Source organism: Equus quagga, chromosome 15 (assembly GCF_021613505.1).
Source record: "Equus quagga isolate Etosha38 chromosome 15, UCLA_HA_Equagga_1.0, whole genome shotgun sequence".
NCBI lineage: Eukaryota > Metazoa > Chordata > Mammalia > Perissodactyla > Equidae > Equus > Equus quagga.
In genome coordinates, this window is record NC_060281.1 from 18,090,981 (window position 1) to 18,113,931 (window position 22,951).

The following is a 22,951-nucleotide window of genomic DNA, read 5'->3' on the forward strand; positions in this document are numbered from 1 at the left end:
ACAAATATACCCCAGATCTAAAATACAATATGGCTTTTCCTAATTTGAAGAGTAATTACTAACCTGTGTTTGACCAGAAGATCTGTAGCCTCAAATTATGGCTATGCACATACGTTTTCTCTAATTGCGCTACTAGAACAAGTTTTTGAATTCAAATTCTTTGTCAAGAGGAGAAAAGCACTATTAAGGAAAATTTCTTTGGAAACATACTTGCTCATACCAGAAACCTGGCAGATTACATCTTTACTTGATACGAATTGGAAGAATTCTTTACACACACATTACGCAGTACCCAATAAAGAAAACACGGGCTACTTACCCATGATCCTTTTTCAGTGCTTCTACAGTGCACAGCAATTCAATAATCTGAGCTCTAAGTTCATCCAAGGAATTTTTTTTCCCATCATTTGATTCTACTTTAGCTTTGATTTCTAATGGAGTTACAAAAGCAGCCATATTTGGTTTAGAAGCACTTGAAGGTGTTGAAAGGTACGCAGATGGCTGAAAACGTAATAAACACAAAATTTTCTGATTTTACTTGTATTTACATTTAATATCATATCTAACTCCAACAGATTTTTATAGCACGGAGACACATAAAGCAATACTTCAAGAGAAATGATAAACTTGGAAATTCAAAAAGCAGTTTAATGTTCACAAATAGAAAAAACTATCAAACAACCAAAGAATAAACTTGCAATCACTAGAGGGTTTTGTGAGAAATATCAAGGGTTTTATTTAAAAAAAAAAAAAAAGAATAAGAATAGCCATTAGATTTCTCTTATGAATGGTAGGCCTGGGGGAGCATCTGGAAACAAGAATACATCAGCATTATTAAGGTGCCGTTTTGATCCTCCGTATTAAACAGTTATTATTTAGAATATCCAAAGAGCTACACTTAACAGTAATTACGAAGAATTTGGTAAGTCCATGAAAGGGGCATTAAAATGAATCCATGGCCTGAGACTCTCATTATTTCACTAAAATAACAGTAAGTAGCGCTAACAGTCTATTGAAATTAGAATTAGATTAAGTGTATCTCATAAATCAGAATAGCAGCCAAATGCCCTGGAATGAATTTGAGGAGGAAACATGACCTTCTTAAATATAAGATGTGTGTCAACTGTGGTAACACTATCTTACATTAAAAAGGCAAGAGTTTAGAAAAAAGTCTTAACACCAGGTAACAGATGGAAGAATCCATGTATTCTGCCATTCATTCCAGTATATATTCAGTGATTATGGTGCCGAGCACCAAGCCAGGTAAGGAGTAAACAACTAATGGCTTCTGACCTAAAGTGTGTATGTTTAATGGGAAAGTGAAACAGACGTACAGATATATGCTTTAAAAATATGAAATATGTAACATTTATACTACTCATTTAAAATAATGTATGCTCTTCTAAAAAAAGATCCACAGAGCATAGTATGACAAGTTTAACAACTCAACTTTTTAGCAGGAATTATTTTATTTCTTGGCAGAAGAAGTAATTCTTAAAGAACATTTTTAAATTCCACAATTTTGATTTTCACAAAGAATCCTACAAAGTATACAAATCTTAGATCATAATGCATCTCACCTTTGGAGTGTAGCATGAGTCCTTTTTAAATTCAGATGGCTTTAGGCTGGCACTATCATCTTCTTTTGGTAATTTTAACAGTTTTTCTGGGCTTTGAGTTGGCTAAATGATTTTTTAAAAATCAAGAAACAGAAAACAGCAAAGAAGGAAAAGGTAGTAAGCATTTGAATAATAGAGTAACTGTTACCACTGTTTACAGCAGCTGCTATTCCAAATATTCCATTGTTGTCAGGATGTTACATAATGTCAAACTGAATAACACACTTGCATATCTTGAAGGCAAAACCAGCTTGCCTCTTGGCAGCAAAATTTTTTTCTACTTAGGTAATTTAAAAGTACTCTAGTTCTTAAGAGCTAATACATTAACACTGAGCACTATCAGCATCACAAGTAACACACAGAAAGCACAAAAAGAAGTTAAACACTTAGATACCAGGACTAGTACTACAGGAAACACTAACTGTTTCAGGGCAAAGGGTGTTTTCGTTCTTTCCCAAAGTGAATAGTATCAATTCTAATCATTGTCGTTGGGTAAGATTATACAGGTCCCTTGTCCCCTTTCAACTCTGTGCTCTGTGGTTATGGGTCTCATGACAACTCTACTTCTGATTTTGTAACCTTCCATTCCAAACCCTGCTGAAATGAACAGGGGTCTTTCCTCATATATCCTTAAATACAACCATTTGCTACTTGAGTATAACAGCTATCTTCCTCATTTTTAAACTGGCGGAGCTATAAACCCTCCCTCCCTCTCATCTTCAGAAGGACTCTGGATTTGTTAAAATTTTGTTTTACAACAGTAGGTGTAACTCACAGAATGTCCACCATTGAAGCGGCCAGGCAATCTTCTCCCAGGCATTTTCGGTCTATTTGCTGTGAGATGTAGCAAGTTTTCTGAGGAAGCTATGTCATCAAAATTAACAAGATCTGAAGAATAAAATTAAACATATCTAATAATAGATAATGTAAAAAAAAGCATGTTTCTGGATTTTTAACAAACAATAAATTAAAAAGAGTGCCGTAGGACTCACAAGCGGACCTGTGCTTTTCATATGCATTTGGAAAACAACACTCACCCTTAAAAAACAAACACTTCTTTACCTGATACATTGGATAGCATAAGGTTCAGGTTTCTAATAGAGACTCAGACCTCAACAAAAAGTTCTCACTGTAGGATATAAACCTGTACCATAAGTTGTAGCGGCATAAAAAAGCTGTTATCTTAAGTTATTGCTTATTAAAAAAAAACAGGATCTACTTCTTCAATTCATAATTAATTACAATTAATACATAAGAAAATTAACATACATAATTTGTTTTAAACTTCAAGTAGTATCCTAATATTCAAATTTTAAGGACTCAACTATATCTAGGACTCTGCTGCTTTCCGACAGCATTTGTCAATGAAAAGTTCAAAGTATAATTTCGTGTCTTTGTGTGTGTACATATGTATGTGCACAGTATATTGCAGCTGGGCTTTACGCTGTTTATAGTTCACTGCACTTCCACTTAGACATTACCATGTTTAGGAATCATAAGATAGTTGTAAATCTAAGGCAAATTACATATCAAGGGAAAATGCTACATAGATCATCTATTTGTTTCCCCACCATCAAAGGCTGGTTGACCTCTGATCCAATAACTTGAGTTTAAGGACAAATCTAGGTAATTTTAATCTCTGAAACAATGGTATATAATACCTTCCCTTTTTCTAGATGATCCAGAAAACCTTGTTAAAGAAGCTGATCTTTAATTTTGAAGCCCAGATATCTTTGAGTGATACAAGAACCCTAAGGGTAACTTCAGACACTTCCATTGTCAATATAATCTTCCTTTAGCCCAGATTCCAGATTAGGGATATTAATCACAATCGAGATACTTGATATTGGCAATGGATATCTTTGGCCTAGTCTTTCAGGTATGGAATCATTCTTCACACTACCATTGCCTGGATGCTTATGATGCTTTCTGTCAAATAGTTAGATATCCCAATACAATGATTTGTTATTTCTTAAAAGAAATCTAAAGATACTTATCATTACTGCCCTCAAAGCTTATTCATCAATTTTCATATGTAAAGTAATTAATTTAAGAGAATTTTTCTTAAAGGGATGGAAGACACAAACGTTAGGGCAGAGAAGAGGTGTCTCTGCTAATGCGCGCTCTATCCCAACTTCAAGTTATTTGCTGGCCTCTATTAAGTCTCTTCCATCTTCACGTTCTGCTTACTTTGTGCGTTCTATCTTGGATCCAGTCACTACGCTAATACATCACAACAGGCAATCTAATGTGCTCAGTTTAACTGTGGCTTGAGTCATTCAATTATTACCTATAAGTAATTATAAAATATAACAAACCATAATAAAAAAACACAACAGCTTTACTGAAAAATGCATTATTAAATGTGAAAGACCTTGAGTTTAAATATATATTTAAATATCTCAATCTTTTTATTTGTAAATTTTATAAACAAAGAAAATAATATTTTAAAAGATGTTAAAAACATGCTGTCACTTGAAGGGTTAAAAATTGTTTTTTTACACTGTCTAATTTTTAAATGTGTGTTGACAACCTACAAAAAAAAAACCTTGAAAAATACAATCCAATCATTTTGGCCTGTGGAGATTATTTTCAAATGCATATTTAAGCAACTTGCAAAAAGAAAAAGAAACAAACAGGAAAACATAGGAAGGAATGAAGATAAAAGAAACTGAAAATGAAATAAAAGGTATATTACAAAATTATACACCATGCTCATGTACAAATGCCTTCCCTATGTCCAGTTTTGGGTTCCAACACCAAGACAAATAATTTTACTATTCTAAAACTCTGGCAGGTCCTCCATTTAAACCATTAGGTTAGTAAAATAAAACAGTGCACATTTTGGACTCATGATATATTTGAACACTTTTAAATTTACCTAGGAGTGATAATAATGGATTTATACTGTACAAATGGCATAAAAGGTATGACAATCACCTAACTCTTGCAATCACACTGTCACTCTGCCAGCCACTGACATTTCTAGATATTGCCTAAAACACAGAATTTTTTAAAAATCAAAATGAAATGTCAAATTTCGGGAGAAAATAAGTATTTTCTTTTATGGTCTTTCGTGGTTGCCAATTAAAATAAAACTTTTATCAAAAGAATATCTTTAATCAGGAAAATTTTTCCAACAAAAATTTCATTTTATTTTAAAATGGAAAACCAAAAGGGTTAGAACAGACAGACAAACATGTACACTTTTAGTAAAACTACAAAGAAAAATCAATGTGCACCACCTATTTATACTGAATATACTATTTTGATTTCTTTCATAAATTGTCATCTTACCAAAATGGAGAAAGGTAGGATAATTTCCTGACACGTAAGAGGGAAACATGGCAAACAGGCTAGGAAACAAAATCTGGAAAGAAAAGTCAAGGATAGGAATGTCTAGAAAAAAGACTAAACCAAAAAAATTATTTTACAAAGCAGGAAAAAGGAACAGTTGTAGAGTGACTAGAACCATTTCAATGTTTAGCATATACCTATTACAGTTTATCTAAACTTATATAAGATATGTGTTAGATTTTAGATTTATTCTTGTCTTCAAAAGAAAAAACTATGATTAGTATTAATTTCAATACACATTAAACTAGAAAAAAGTCTTTTGTTAATTACTCACTAAACACCAAGACAGCTTCCAAAAGGATGTTTTAGTACTAAAATTTACATAGAAGTCTGAGTAATAAATCAATACATTAACTTATTAATACAGTTATAACTAAAATTAAACCACCTTTCAGTCAAGTTTTAGTCTTTAGCATATGACAGCAATTACAATGAAAGAGGCAATTTTAATTCTATGGTATAATAAAAGAAAAATATGCCAAATATTATTTTTAGGTATCTCACTATAAAAATACAACTCACTACAACACTTAAAATGTCATACATAGGTAAATAAAAATTCAGTAATGTCTTATATGATACTCTCTATAATGATATTATCAAGGAAACTATTATTAGAAAATAAAAACTTTAATCTCTGCTCTTGTTTCCCAGGTACAGTGTACATTTTCGGGTGTGGTGTTTTGTTTTTGCATCCTAGTTTAGATACAGATTCACTTTTTATAGAGTCTACCACTCAATAGGTAGGTATCTTAGTAGAAAAATCTGATCATAAATTCTTTCTTGGAGAAAAAAATAAATATTGAAAATTAATTCAAACAAAAATAGATCAACTGTCAAACAGAACTGAAGAGAAATCCCTATGTAAGCAATGAAGGCTTTTGTATCAGATAATGTATGTGTCTCTAAAATTTCCTTTTAAGCCAAAAAGAATTTATCACAGAAAAACAATCAAAAAGGATAAAATACTACACTCTAAGAATACTTCATCAGCTGTGCTTTCTCAGTGCATTAACTACATTACCACTAAATTTTGGTGGTTTTTTTTTTGAGGAAGATTAGCCCTGAGCGAACATCTGCTACCAATCCTCCTCTCTTTGCTGAGGAAGACTGGCCCTGAGCTAACATCCATGTCCATGTTCCTTTATTTTATGTGTGGGATGCCTGCCACAGCATGGCTTAACAAGCAGTGCATAGGTCCACAACTGGGATCCAAGCTGGCAAACCCCAGGCCGCTGTAGCAGAATGTGCGTACTTAACCACTGCACCACCAGGCTGGCCTCTCTATCTGATATTTTAAAACTAACTGTAAACCAATCTTACTTCCTAGAAAGTTTACTATTTTAGAAACATTAAGACCATGTGAACTTTAAAATTAGTCAGTAGTAGCAGTGAGATTATCCTAAACCAATTTTTGATGAAATGTTTGAAAAAGAAAAAAAAATTAAAATAGTTCTAACAGCTCTGCAGTTTGTAGTAATATCTTATATATGAGAATATATATGGAGGGACTTTAAAAAAAAAAAAAGGAAAACCAAATCAAGTATTCTATGAATGTTCTTCTTATATGTACAAAAGTGAGCGTCTGTATCTATATATGTTTATATATGGCTTTATCTACAGTCATGCACCACATAATGTTTCAGTCAAAAAGGGATGCTTACACAACAGTGATCCATAAGGTTAGTGCCATATGGCCCAGGTGTGTAATAGGCTATACCAGCCAGGTTTGCCTAAGTACACTCTACGATGTTCACACAAAGACAAAATCATGTAATGACACATTTCTAAGGACACATTAAGTGATACATGACTGTACAAGAAAATCATATCCAAGAGTAGAGTCAGGAATTTACATCCTTTGTAGATAAGAGAAGAAACAGAATGAGACGGGATTAACAATGAAGGAGAGGGGTAGATGAAGGGAAATAACATTTTATAACAACTTTCATGTCACCTATTAAAATAGGTATCAGAGATACATCAGACCATTCAACTGTTAGTTAACTAAGAAAACAGATTAAGAGTAGAAACATACCAATGATGGAGCAGCTAATAATTTAAAATGCACATTCTTTCCCTTTTTTGGGAAGGGCGGGGGTGAGGAAGACTGGCCCTGAGCTAACATCTGAGCCAATCTTCCTCCATTTTTTATGTGGGAAACCACCAGAGAATGGCTTGACAAGTGGTGTGTAGGTCTGTGCCCAGGATCCAAACCCGCAAACCCCAGGCTACTGAAGCGAAGAATGCAAACTCACTACACCACCAGGCTAGGCCCCCAAAATGCGCATTTTTTAACAGCAAAGTCAATGTGCTGCCTACTATATCATTTCATCTCAAGTTATTATTTTATATAATAATGGGAAACTCTAAGGAGATTTTCACGTATGTCTTAAACTCGCTGAAACCTATGTTAAAGGGCTAGCATCACACGCTATTTGAACAATTTAAAACAAATTGAGCCTAAAATATGCCTCAAACTAATGCCAAATTTGAGGTTGTATTTGACACAGAACATGGTTTTTAAGGTGTCAATATGTCAAAAAAGAGGTAAAACACTTTTATACTGCAAGTACTAAAAACAGAAGATATTCTAATTAAAAAAAGACAGAAAGAAAGAACAGCCTCTGAGTTGAAGTTTGAGACAAAAGCTATTTGCTGTCAGCAGCTAAGCCTTGTATCTTAGCATACTGCTTGTGCCTAAAACAGTACTGCAGATATAACACTTGCTCAATGAATATTTGCTATTTAATATAAACTCCCCTTCCCAAATCCCTATTGTCTGCACTCCACAGGGTGTGAGTGTGGTACACAAAGGCAGTCTGACAGTGGAGGAAATACAGGACGGCAGTTTGGACGTTAGCTGTCAGTATTTTGAACTTATCTAGGTCTTGGCCTCTCTATTTCCTTATTCATTTGAAGAAAAAAACAAACCAGAAATTAAAAATTTTTGAACTGTGTTCCACAAAGCCTTTTTGCTCTTTAATAAAGAGTAAACAATGGTAATGGATATGAGACAAGAATTGAGACTAAAATCACAGTAAAAAAAAGAGAACTTTTCGACCATGACATTGTTACATGTGCTACTTCTAACTGAAATGTAGCAAAGAAAACAAAGCTTGCTGGTGACTATATAGAAAAAGTTTTGAAAAAAGTGAAAATTTGTTTTAATTTACTGAAATTCTTTTGTGATTTCCATGACCTTGAGACAACTAAATAAAGCAAATGTTCAAAAATGACAAAAACTAACAGAAAAAAATTGGCTCTAAATACTACTCTTCAAGCTCCTAAAGAGACTCATCAAAATTTAAGACTTCTAACATAAAGTTAGTAGAAAATTGTGGAAATTCAAAAGATAATACCAATGGACTTTTCTTTTTTAAATATACAATTTTTTTTCCTGAGGAAGATTAGCCCTGAGCTAACTGTTGCCAATCCTCCTCTTTTTTTTTCTGAGGAAGACTGGCCCTGAGCTAACATCCATGCCCATCTTCCTCTACTTTATATGTGGGATGCCTACCACAGAATGGCTTGCCACGCAGTGCCATGTCCGCACCCAGGATCTGAACCGGCGAACCCTGGGCTGCCAAAGTGGAACATGGATGCTTAACTGCTACGCCCCCGGGTCAGCCCCTGGATTTATTTCCAGTTAAAATTGCATACTTAATCTTTTTTCTCCAATTCTTACTTTTCAAACACATTTCTAGCTATATTTTAAATCAAAGAAAAAACAATAAAAATTCACAGAATTATATACATACATATCTTAATTTTTTGGCGAGGAAGATTGTCCCTGAGCTAACATCTATTGCCAATCGTCCTCTTTGCTTGAGGAAGATTGCCGCAGAGCTAATATCTCTGTCAATCTTCCTCCATTGTTTTGTATGTGGGATGCAGCCACAGCATGGCTTGATGAGCAGTGTCTAGGTCCATGCCCTGATCTGAACCTATGAACCCTGGGCCATGGACGAGAGTGTGAACCCAATCACTACACCACCAGCCAGCCCCTAGAATTATATTTTAACACTAACTTCAATAATAAAGGACATTTTTAAAAAACATAAATAGCTTCTTTAACTAACAGTAAGTAACAATTTTCACCAGATAAAACATACTGAATATATTTGAGTGAATGTCTCTAAAATACAATATCTCAATTTCCAAAAATTATTAATGAATATGGCTTCATCCAGAAAAGAGAGGATTCAAATACATAATGAAAGGATCTACAAAAAATTCAAATTAAACAACTGAAGGAGGCCATGCTTAGGTCAGCAAACTTAAAAGAGGGAAGAAAAATAAAATCACCTAAAAATTTTTGAAAGGTAGTAAGTAGTACATTTTACAATACAGTGACAAAAAAATCTAAATGTAACTGTCCTTGAAGTTTAATGTAAATATAAATGTTAACAATGAAGCTAAAATATATTTTAAGGCATTAAAATCTTTTAAAGAATATCATAGAACACTTCATATAAAAGAGATTTAAAGAGTTCACTTCTGATTTATGTGCTCTTGGACATCTGACGTGTCTGTAGCTTACTTTGTTTAGATGAAAAGTAGGGAAAAATAGCATCTGCCTCTTAAAGCTACTATAAAGATAAAATAAGAACATACATGAGAAAGTACTTTGAAAATGTAAAAACCCTAAAAGTAAATGCAAAGTACTATCCAATAACCATTTCCACAAAGTAATGATTGTGCAATAGTTTTAATAGTGAGACTTTATTAAGATTTCTCTGTATCAAGTTTTCCATTTTACAACTAAGAGTTATAAAAGACCAGGAGAAAAACAAAGATGACTAATGGGCTGAAAAATCAGTACTAAAACTCAAGGAACATTTAGCTACAGAAGTAAAGCATGCTGATATATATAGAGAAAGAGAGAGAATATCATAAAAAGCCTATTTTCCTGAATTGGAAACAAAAGTATCTTGAGATTAAGTGGATAAATAAAAAGTCTTCTAGTGCTGGCACTGAAAATCTATGCCACCTCTTTATTTTTCAACTTTTAAAACTAAAATGTATGCGCATCTGCCTAACGTGGTATGCTCTTTCCATTATGAAGAAGTATGATAAATGGATGATCTTTTAATATCCATCTCAGTACTCTGACCAGTAAGAAAGTTTATGTGAACCATAAATATTTTGCCCATTTACCTTCTTTTAGTTTTATTTTTCCACTGTATCTATCCACACACAAATTGCATACATAAATTTCTTATTTTTAAATAGTTCCAGAAAACCATACTGGTACTTTTTTTAATACACCACCTTTCTACACGTTAACTTACCTGATTCTTTAGAGCTCCTAACTGTAAAGGAGTCTAGGTCTACTGATTTTGGTCTAAGTGGTAACTGTTCAGAATCTAGCTTTGATTTTGATATTGGCTCAGTTTCAAATTTTGAAGAAATAGTAGAAACTTCCCCATTAATCCTGAAATGAGAAAATCAAACATATGTAACAATCACTTGTATGTGAAACATGACCATTTTTTAACATTGTTATTTAACAACACTACAGATGATGATGTAACACTGGTGTTTCTTTCTGTTCTATAAAATTATTTCCATAAACATAAACCTCTACCCTAAGACTAAGCACAGTAAAATCAGAAATGTAAAAACAGCTTAATATGAGTGTATTCACTTAGTGTGAATATAAGATTAACATTTAACAAAAAATTATTACAGTCTATAGAAAAAATATGGAAAACAAATACTTTAAAAATTTACTTTGAGATTTAGAAAGGCAGTAGAGTGATTTACATCAAAGGCAGATAAATGAATAAATTAACTTACAATTAGGTAAAACTTACTTGGCTACAGGAGGTGGTGGAGGAACTGGTTTTTCAGGTCGCTTTGTGAACACTGTTGCAGAAGATCTCAATAAATTATTGGCTTTGGTGGGTGGAGTAGGCTTCTTGGGTGGGACTTGTGGAGCAGCTGGTTTAGAAGGCTTCTGTTCCAGCACTGATTTTTCATCTGATTATTTAAAAATATTTAATAAGTTATAAGCAATCAGAACTATTTAGGTTTTTCTATTTTTTAAAGACAATGCCAGGCTCCAAAGTGTGAAACACAAAAGGAGAAACAATACTTGTGTGGTGTACACTGTTTTATGTTTTAAAGTTATAATTTAATAAACCTAAATATCTAAAAAAGTTTACTTTAGTGTAGAGAGGTACTACTAATAAGCTTCTGATTAACAAATAATGCCTGCTTTTTACTAGTAGTCTTCCCAGCATCCTATGCTTTTAGGGATGTATTCTACTCAAATATAACCACATATAATTTTACTCTAAGCAAACAATAATACTATCTAGACTTAAATCCAGACCAAAGCCTGAAACTGAAAGTAAACAGGAACTCCAGTGCCACTTAACATACCTATTTAAAAAGCATCACAATGACAAAGAAGAAGTCAAATGTTAAAAGAAACTGAAACTAGATTGATTAGACACAGATGAAAACATTACGTCTAATATTCATACAGGCATACCCCAGAGAGATCGCGAGTTTGGCTCCAGACCATCACAATCAAGTGAGTCACACAAATTTTTCTGGTTTCCCAATGCATATAAAATTTAAGTTTACACTGTATTTATACTACGTTTATACACTATACTGTATTTAGTGTGCAATAGCATTAAATCTAAAAGACAATGTACATACCTTAATTAAAAAATACTTATTTTTTTATTATTGCTAAAAAGTGCTAACCATCATCTGAGCTTTCAGTGAGTCCTAAAGTAAAATAACAGTAAAATTTGCTGCATCAATTGACTTCCTTTCACAAACAATTTCTCTGTAGTATGTGATGCTGTTTGACAGCATTTTATCCACAGCAGAACTTCTTTCAAAATTGGAGTCAATCCTCTCAAACCCTGTCAATGCTTTATCAATGAAGCTTCTGAAATATTCTTTATTGTCATTTCAACAGTTTTCACGGCATCTTCAGCAGGAGATTTCATCTCAAGAAATGACTTTCTTTGCTCACCTGTAAAAGGCAACTCCTCATCCATTCAAGTTTCATCAAGAGATTGCAGCAATTCAGTCAAATCTTCAGGCTCACTTCTAATTCTAGTTCTCTGGCTGGTTCCACCATATCTGCAGTTTCTTCCTCCACTGAAGTCTTGAACCCCTCGATGTCATCCATCAGGGCTGGAATCAACTTCTTCCAAACTCCTGTTAATATTGATATTTTGGTCTCTTCCCATGAATCTTGAATGTTCTTAATTCATCTAGAATGGTGAATCCTTTCTAAGTTGTCAATTTATAATGCCCAGATCCATCAGAGGAATCGCTATGACAGCTATAGCCTTAGGAAATGTATTTCTTCAATCATAAAACTTGAAAGTTGAACTTACTACTTGATCCATGGGCTGCAGAATGGATGTTGTGTTAGCAGACATGAAAACAACATTAATCTCATTGTACGTCTCCGTCAGAGCTCTTGGGTGACCAGGTGCATTGTCAATGAGCAGTAAGATTTTGAAAGAAATCTTTTTTTCTGAGCAGTCGGTCTCCACAGTGGGCTTAAAAGATTCAGTAAACCATGTTGTAAACAGACGTGCTGTCATCTAGGCTTTGTTATTCCGTTTATAGAGTGAAGGCAGAGTAGATTTAACATACTTCTGAACGATCTTAGAATTTTTGAGACGGTAAATGAGTACTGGCTTCAACTTCAAGTCCCCAGCTGCCTTAGCTGCGTTAGCCCCTAACAAACTGTTCCTTGAAGTTTTGAAGCCAGGCATCGGCTTCTCCTCGCTAGCTATGAAAGTCCTAGACGGCATCTTCTTCCAGTATAAAGATGTTTCGTCTACACTGAAAGTCTGTTGTTTAGTGTAGCCGCCCTCATTAATTATCTCAGCTAGGTCTCCTGGAGAACTTGCTGCAGCTTCTACCTCAGCACTTGCTGCTTCACCCTGCACTTTCATGTTATGGAGATGGCTTCTTTCCTTCAACCTCATGAACCAACATCTGCTCACTTCAAGCTTTTCTTCTGCAGCTTCCTCATCTCTCTCAGCCTTCACAGAACTGAGGAGAGTTAGGGCCTTGCTCTGGATTAGGCTTTGGTTTGAAGGAATGTTGTGGCTGGTTTGATCTTCTATCCAGACCACCAAAATCTTCTCCATGTGAGCAATAAGCCTGTTTCACTTTCTTATTATTCATGTATTCTCTGGAATAGCACTTTGACTTTCCTTCAAGAACTTTTCCTTTGCATTCACAGCTTAGCTGACTGTTTGGCACAAGAGGCCTAGCTTTCAGCCTATCTCAGCTTTTGACATGCCTTCCTCACGAAGCTTAACCATCTCTAGCTTTTGACTTAAACTGAGAGACCCAGGACTCTTCCTTTCACTTGAACATTTAGAGGCCACTGCAGTGTTATTAATTGCCCCAACTTTAATATTGTTGTGTTTCAGGAAATAGGGAGGCCTGAGAGGAGAGAGCAAGAGATGGGAGAACGGCCCAGTCAGTGGAGCAGTCCGTCACACTTAATAAACTACAATATAGTGTAAACATTACTTTTATTGATTAAGTTCAGCATCTCACACAGGAGAAATTTGTGGCACCCCAAACCAATCACAATAGTAACATCAAAGATCACTGATCACAGGTCACCAGAACAAATACAATAATACTGAAAGAGTTTGAAACATTGAAAGAATTAACAAAATGTGACAGAGACATGAAGAAAATGCTGTCAGAAAAATGGCTTCAACAGATTTGACACAGGGTTGCTACAAACACTCAATTTATTAAGAAATACAATATCTGCAAAGCATAATAAAGGAAAGAGCAATAAAATGAGGTATGCCTGTAATTCTCACCATTGTACTTGACTTTTATTAACATCATTTCATTTAATAATTCTATGAAATAGATAAGAAAATATGCTGGAGAAAACCACATCGAAAATAATTTTATTCCATGTCAATAAAAACAATTTTATCACCAAAAAGGCAGGGTACTATACATAATGAAATACTTGGTTCCTGATCTTTCAGGTACTAAGAACAAGTATTAAAATTGACACATGCACACATACTATATATTCATGATACAGTAATCAGCAAAAATGTCTTATGAGGCATTTATGCAAAAATAAGAAACTCTAAGTGCAATACTGAGTAATTTTCAAAATTCACTTCGTCTTTGAAAAGAATGTCTATCACAGGACCACAATTAATTTCATGAGATATCATATCAATGAGAAACTAGTGATTATGAATCCTGAACAAACAGTGAAGGCCATGGGTAAACCACTTGTTCAAAATTACAGATTTCATCTAACAACAAGGAAAATACAAAATAATCCCCATTGTTTCAGTTTTATCATTTAGGTGTAGCTTTCTTGGGTCATTTGAGAATATAGCTTAGTCTTTTAAAACCCTGGTCATCATTTGGTACAAAAATCCATTTTTATATGGTCTCAAAATATAACAACACATCATATAATTACACTACCAGGAGTGAAAGCCAAAACTCCCCAATTCTAACTATAAGCCAACAGTCAGCCAAACAAATTTCTAGAAAATATTAAGGAAGATATTTTACATAAAATACTAGGAAAAATGTTAAAGGATAAATTAAACAGAAGTTCACTGATTAATTAAATATACTTCTTTAACAGATATATAATTAACAGCTTGAAATCAATTCAATTCCATAGTTTATTTAAAACAAAAGAACATATTTAATATTCATGGAAATCAAAGACGACAAAAATAAGATTCATCATTTCTGGTATATCCATGACTAAATCAACAATAGTATGTTGATTTATTATATAATATATGATGGCAATGTATTTGAATACAAGATTTTATTTATTTTTATGAAGGTTAAACTTATATAACATAAAATTAACCATTTTAAAGTGAACATTCAGTGCCATTTAGTGGTCTCACAATGTTTTATGCAATCAGCACCTCTATCTAGTTCCAAAACCCTTTCATCACCCCAAAAGAAAACCCTGTTTCCATTAATCAGTTACTCCCCATTCCCTCGTCTACCCAGCCCCTGGCAACCACCACCTCTGCTCTGCTTCCATAGTTACCTCTCCTGGATATTTCATATACATGGAATCATACAATATGTGATCTTTTGCATCTGCCTGATTTCATGCAGCATAATGTTTTCAAGGTTCATCTACACTGTAGCATATATCTCTATTTCATTCATTTCTGTGACTGAATAATATTCATTACCTGTATACAGCACAGTCCATTCATCTGTTAAAGGACATCCGGGTTGTTTCCACCTTTTGGCTATTGTGAACAACGTTGCTATGAACATTCATGTACAAGTATTTGTTTGAGTACCTAGTTTTCAATTCTTTCAGGCATATATCTAGAAGGAATAGTTGGATCCTATAGTATTGCTATCTTTAACTTTTTGAGGAACTACCAAACTGTTTTTCACACAGCTGAAACATTTTACAGTCGCATGAGTAACGTATGAGGGGTCCAATTTCTCCACATCCTTGCCAACATTTATTTTCCATTTTTATTATCATTACAGCCATCCCAGTGGGTGTGAAGTGATAGCTTATTGTGGTTTTGGTTTGTATTTCTCTAATAACATCAAACATTCTGTCACATGCTAACTAGCTATTTGTATATCTCCTTTAGAAAAATGTCTATTTCAGTCCTTTGCCCACTTTTTGATGGGGTTGCCTTTCTGCCAGTGAGTTGTAATAGTTCTTTATATATTCCAGATACTGGATACAAGATTTGCAAATATTTTCTCCAATCTGTAGTATGCTTTTCAACTTTCCTGATAATGTCCTTTGATGCACAAAGTTTTTAATTTTAATCAAGTCCAATTTAACTACTTTTTCTTTTGCTGTCTATGCTTCTGGTGTCATATCTAAGAATCCATTGCCAAACCCAAGGCCATGAAGATATATCCCTATCTTTTCTTCTAAGAGTTTTAGTTTTATACCTCTTATATTTAGGTGAATGATCCATTTTCAGACAAATTCTGTATATGATATGAAGCAGGGGTTCAATTTCCTTCTTTTTCTTATGGATATCCAATGGTGCATAGGAGAATTTTATTTTAGCTAGAAATTTGCCAAAAACAAGAGCAAACTTAAGATTTAAGAAAAAACATCCTATGCTAGCTATCCAAATGCCCAAAGGAAGAAATAGGTAAGATAGAGATGTTATAATAATTTAAGATAGAGAACAAAAGAATTATCCTAAGTGTATAAATAAAAGTTTTTGCTAAAATATATGCCAGCTAACAAAATACAGCAAAATAACTAAAATGTCTTATTTACTACAGAATATGACAATACATTACTAACATTGTACATATTAAGTTAATCCATTTATTAATTCAGATAAGGGTTAGTTCCCTCCTGTATGAATAAGAATAGAAAAACAAGCAATATTACTGGCACCAAAGCATGAATGATTACAAGTGCATAAATTCTGACTGAAAAATCAAATATTCCATTTTTATCAGTGGTCACTTGGAGATGCATTAGAGAAAAATACAGTACTGTTCAAAAAGTAGGAAGTGTATTCTTAATTGAACCTATTTTCCTAACATTTAGAAAAATTTAGAACAAAGGAAATCTACCTGTATTTATCTCACCGAAGGGACTTAAACTGGAGTCTAAGATCTTTTCAGAAGCACAAGCACAAAGTTCAAGAAGTTATCACATGGACACCCGAGGAAGCACCACTCAAGCTAAGAACTGAGTCTAAGATCTTTTCAGAAGCACAAGCACAAAGTTCAAGAAGTTATCACATGGACACCTGAGGAAGCACCACTCAAGCTAAGAACTGAACATCAGCCACGTTAAGTTCGCCTCATACCTCTTCCCAATAACTACTCCACTGTTCCTATCCAAAGGTGTCATCTAACACCACAGATCACTTCTGCATATTTTAACTTTATGTCAATGAATTCATAAGATTCATGTTGCTGTGTGAAACGCTAGTTCATTCACTTGTTGCTATAGAATCCTGATATATGAATATACTTCTATTTACATATTCATTCAACTGCTGATGGACATTCGTGTTGTCTCCAATTGGAGGCCAATATAAACACTGCTATGATAAACTTTTCTATTTGAGTCTTATGGTGCACATATGGAGCACGCATTTCTGCTCTGTATATAACTGGGAGTGAACGTGCTGGCTAACAGGCTATGGATACATTCAACTTTAGTTCTCCAAATTAGATAAAATAATTTACATTCTCACCAACAGTGTATGGGAGTTCTGCTAATCTGTATCCTCACCATCACTTAGTATTGTTAGTCTTTTTAAAAATTTTCACCCATTTTGGTGAGAACGTTACTTTGGTTTAAAATCATATTTCCTTGCTGAGTAATGAAATTGCTTAACTCTTTATACTTTGATAAATTGCCTATTTAAGACTCTTAATTGCCATTTTATTGGGCTTTTTCTTATTAATTGATAGGGATTCTTTATATATTCTGAATATTAGTACTTTGTTACTTATCTGTGTTGTAAATATCATCTCCTACTCTGTGGCATAAATTTTCTTCCTCTTAATGATGTCTTTGTAACAGATATTCCTAATTTTAATGTAGTTCAATCAATCTATCTTTTGCCTTATGTGTCCTGTTAAAGAAACAGTTTCCTACTCCAAGGACACAGAAATACTTGCTTATATTATTTTGTAGAAAATTTAGAGGCACAATCCATATGAAATTGACTTTTATGCATATTTTAAGATAGGGTTCAAGCTTCATTTAGTATCACTTATTGAAAGGAATGTCCTTTCCCACTACTCTACAGCGCAACTTTGGCCATAAGACAAGCACCCATCAACCTATTTCCAGATTCAAATCTGTGGATAACATGAGGTACAGGCTAAGATTTCTTTCTTTCTTATATGGATATCAATTAATCAACACTATTTATTTCATCTTTTCTCTACTGCAATGGCAACTTGGTTATAAATCACATGACCTTAATTAAATCTCTCTTAAATAATACTTCTTTCTTTATAAGTCTACTTTGTCAGCTATTTATAAAGTTAGACCAGCTTTCTTTTGATTGACGTTTGCCTGGCCTATCTTTGTCCATCCTTTCAATTTAATCCTTCCTGAATCCTTATAACTAAGGTATATCTCTTGTTAGCAGAATATAGTTGTGTTTTTTTTTAAATCTAACAATTTTTCTTTTAATTGGAATTTTTAGTCCATTTACATTTTCTATAATTACTTAGCATTTTTTTCTTGCTCAGTCTGTTTCATTTTTCTCTCCTTTCTTGCCTTCTTTGTATTAATTTTTATTATCCCATATTCTCATTATCCTATTACTTATACATTATTGTATTTCTTGTAGTTGTCTAGAGAGTATAACACACATCCTTGACTTATTAAAAAGTCAAACATAAACTTTCCTACTGCCCTAATGCTTTAACTCCATTTACATCCCTGCTGTCTTGTTGTGCTTTTATTTCATTAAAAGCCTAGAAGACATTATTGTTGTTTCATAAGTTAATATTTAGACTTATCTATCTATTTAAGCCTTTCTGTTGCTTTTCATTTCTGCATCTCCAACTTTACATTTGGAATCATTTCCCTTCTGCCTGAATAATACTCTATGATACTGCCTATGGCATTAGCAGGGTAGTAATAAATTCTCTCGGATTTGAATGGTCTAAAAATGTCTTTATTTCATCTATTTTTCTGAAGATATTTTCACTGGTGATATAATTCTAGGTTAGCAATCATTTCCTTTAACACCTTGGTGACCTCATTCTACTGACTTCTGGCTTTCATTTTTTTCCTACTGAGAAGCAACTGTCAGTCTTATTTTTGCTCCTCTAAAGTTAATGTCTTAGTCTCTGGCTGCTTTCAATGTTATCTTTGTCTTCTGTTTATAGCAGCATGACTACACGAGTATATGGGGTAGTTTTCTTTGCATATATCAAGGTGGGGCTCCATAGACTTCTTGATTGTGTGGCTTTTTGCTTTTCATTTTTGGGAAACAGGAAACCATTATATCTTCAAATAAGGTTTCTGATCCATTCTCCCTCCTCCCCATCTGGGTCTTCGATTGCATGTATACTAGACCTTTTCACTGTATACTATGTCTCAAGATCTTTTCTATATTTTCCATCTTATTTTAACCCTCATCTTCAATTTGGAAATTTTCTTTTGAAAATATACACACATATAAATTAACACGTGTGTATACACACATAAACTTACCACATGTATCATATATATTTATATTTACACATTCTGACTTACATTCACTTACACATACGTTTATATTTATATGGTTTCTAGTTCTGCCAAAACTATCATCACACTTTTTATTATTCTGAACATACATTAAGTAAATATACTTTACAGCTTGTATGTGCTATCTCCAATATCTAGAACTCCCGCAGGCCAGGTTCCATTTTCTGTTGTTGCTGGTTTCTAGTCATGTGTCATATCTCCAAGTATGCCTGGCTATTTCTGAATGAGTACAAGACATAAGACATTTACGTGAAAACATACTAAGATAATTTAAAGCTCTAAATGATATCATCTTCTCCAGGGAATAAAGATTTACTTTTGCTTCAGGCACTAGGCTAAGGGTCAGGAAAAGTCTCAGATCACCTTCTTCCAATCAAGGATTGAGACGATTAGAAGTTGGGCTTCAGTGCTTTTTGAGAGCTAGTTCTGCTTCCATTTCACACTTCCTACTAAAGGTTAGAAGTCCTTTGGGAACCCAACTCAAAATTTTAAGAGTTTACTAAGATTATCTCCTTTTCACAGGCCTGGAACTTCAATTTTTATTGCCTTGAACCCAAAAAATTTATTGAAAGCTCTTTTCATACTCTCAGCTATCACTTTCAGAAATGGTAAATTCCTCAAATGGAAACAGGTGCAAACGCCAGACTTACTTTACCAGACTCCCCTCCTCTCCTAGATCTTGGCCCTGTAATTTCTCATTTCCTTTGTAGTTCTCTTACTTCTAATAGATGACCTCTAGCAAATATGTATATATTTCACACAATCCTTCTGATTGTTCTCAGCAGTAGATTTGGTCCTCATTTGTCACTGCCAGAAGAATCTTCTGCTTCAACTTCCACTTGTTACCTTCTGTCTTGGCTGTTACGATACCTCTCTCTCATCATTCTCTGCCTGTCTCAATGACCACTCCCTATCAATCTTCTTCAAGAGTTCCAGTTCATCTAACAACTTCTTAAATGTGCATATTCTAAGACTCTACACTAAGCTCTCTTCTCATTCTCGTTCTAAGCAATCTTCTTTGATAATCTTACCCATATCCATAAATTTAATAGCTCACTTCCAGGCTAGCACCTTCCAAATAAATGCTTAATACAAACTCTTAGCAAAGGTTCCTCCCATATATCCTATATTCTCATCAAATGCCATGTCAAAAGCTTAACTCACACATATTTTCTTCTAGAAACTGTCTCTATTTCATATTGCCTAGCTCATTTTGCCATCCTCACAACACTTAGGATCCAGTGAGTCAACAAGATGTGCTAATGTAAAACCTCAACCACCTTCTTTATAGTAGAGCCCAAATATATCTCAACATCTTTAGCAGATAATGCAGCTGATTCACCCACATTCATCCTACCTTCATATGATTACACCAAGCCAATAAGTGCACAGCATTTTTTTTTAACAATACTGGCCTAGAAGTGAACATGTGCCCAAAATTCATCTAAAAAACTGAAAAGGACTTACATTCCATGGTTGTGGAGAGGTTTTCCTCTCTTTCCTACCAAATAGACAAGAAATCACGTTACCTTGATTGTCACTGTCAGCATTCATGTGACCACAAGGGGAATCAATCTGAAGATAGACACTAAGGATAGCACAATAAAGGGACAGATATAATCCAGGTCCATAATCAAAGTACTGAATTGGTGGTCACATGACTCCTACTTCTGGACTTCCAATTATGTGAGACTGTTTCCCTACTGTTTAAAGTCAGTTTGAGCAGGAATTTTCCGTTCTTTGCTCTTAAAACATTCCAACTTCCTTTTAATCATACCACCACCACATCTAGCCAAACAGCACTAGAACAAAGTTTCAGAAAAGCATATCTGGACATGTCAATGCAGTGTTTAAAAGCCTTCAAATTATAGAATAAACATTGTACTGAGTATCCCCTGTGCATCATATACCCACTGTGCAATAGAACCTAAAGAACCAATGTCAAATAAGATTCAGATACAAACACACACACAACACATTTTACACCTCTGCCTTCATGGAGTTTAGTCAAGCATGGGAAAAAGACACAAACAAAAAATATCTAAACTAATATGTGATATACAATAACGAGAAATATCTACTTTTAGATAGAGTAGTAAAGAAAAGACTAATGTCAAGGAGATGACATGAAACTGGACATTTTAAGCTGGAACCTGAAAAATGAGAAGAAATTAGCCATGAAGAGATTCTGAGGGGACCACAAGAGAAAGATGGAGTCCAGGGAAAGGGTACTATACCACATAACGGTGAGAAAAAAAACTGGCATTCTATGAACATCATACAGCAGAGGACTGTACTACATACAGTGAGAAAGAGAAAAGAAGTTTGAGATATATTAGAAAAGTATTTGGGGCCTGGTCACTCAAAATCTGGTAGGCCAGGCTAAGGCAAATGTAGTCAAGAAAGTCTCCTTTTGAGAAAAAATACGGTAAGCCAGATTTTTCTCCCCAATTGCAAAAGGAAGCATTCAAACATATTAAGCTGATGTGCCATGTGTCATATAACACACACACACACATATTTGTATGAACACACACCAGTACACCTTATTTCTACAGTATAAATTCTGAGACCCTTATCACTACTTTAAATCCTTTCTGGAGCAGAGCAAGATACAACCAAATAGTTAAATACACACTCCTTGCCATAGCATTGAAAGGCCTTTCATGAACTACACAAGTGGTTCTCAATTTTGTCTTCAGATTAGCATCATGTGAAGTGCTTTAAAAATATCAATACCTGAGTCCTACCCTATAAAAATTCTGGAGAGGATCCTAGGCATCAGCATATTTTTTAAAGACACGCAGGTAATTCTACTGCCATCAGAACAACTGTTACCAAGCTACCTTTCTAGCTTAGTTTCTCACAACTCCCCCTAGTGCCTACAGCCATTTCCTGACTATGCTGTGCTTTCTCTCATTCTTTTCATATTCTCTTTCTGTGGCCTGGAATCGCCTTTACTTTTCCACTCAACACATTTGGCTAGTTTTCTAGTCTCTGGATAATCAAAATCGCCTCATTATTATGCATATTAACTATTCAACTAGCAATTGTCAGACTGTCACTTTTAGAAATGAAAAACAAAAAAATTCTTTAAATCTTCCTGGTACCTAGCAGAAGCCAGTTGTCTCATAGATACATACCGACTGATTTTATGTTACTACATGTTTAACACTGGTTAAAAGTGTATTTCATAAGTGGGTAAGTATAATACGTAAAGAATATTGTTTGCTACTTCTTAAGAGGTCAAGATTATTTTTAGGTTCAAACTGGAGTGACATATTACAGATATCAAGATGTTCTTTGCAGAACATTAGAGATAAGTATAGTTTCCTTTTTGGTAGGGACACTAAATATAAAATATAATAGAGTCTGGCCACAGCTCTCGACTAAGGGTCCATGTACTACAGACTATTTCACAGATGAAAAGGCATTTGAATTCAGTACCTCCAATAATAGGTGCCTTTAAATGAGTCTTAAACACACAGATCTTGATTTTCATTTCACGTTAAACTGTATTACACCAAGCTTCCAGAGTACATAGCAATTTAAAAGCATATTTTGAACCTGATCTCCAAACCTCTCTGCAATATGAAGAATACTGATTTAAGCGTCCATGGCCAACATGTGAATTGGAAAATCCACACCTTCTTATTAAATTTCAATTTTCATCAAGGTTTTACTCATCATAAATGAAGCATTCCTTTTTTTGGCTCAAAGAAAGAAG

At 34.1% G+C, this 22,951-nt stretch overlaps 1 protein-coding gene across 1 annotated transcript in view; it reads right to left on the reverse strand.

Annotated features, from left to right (window-relative positions):
- CD2AP (CD2 associated protein) overlaps positions 1 to 22,951 on the reverse strand; it is a 128,499-nt gene that overhangs the window by 12,067 nt on the left and 93,481 nt on the right. Inside the window, exons 12-16 of the mRNA XM_046639634.1 lie at positions 10,796 to 10,961; positions 10,271 to 10,413; positions 2,395 to 2,507; positions 1,581 to 1,682; positions 320 to 501 (exon numbers count right to left, since the gene is read on the reverse strand). Of these exons, the coding sequence (XP_046495590.1) occupies positions 320 to 501; positions 1,581 to 1,682; positions 2,395 to 2,507; positions 10,271 to 10,413; positions 10,796 to 10,961 (706 nt within the window). The remainder of the gene's footprint in view (positions 1 to 319; positions 502 to 1,580; positions 1,683 to 2,394; positions 2,508 to 10,270; positions 10,414 to 10,795; positions 10,962 to 22,951) is intronic.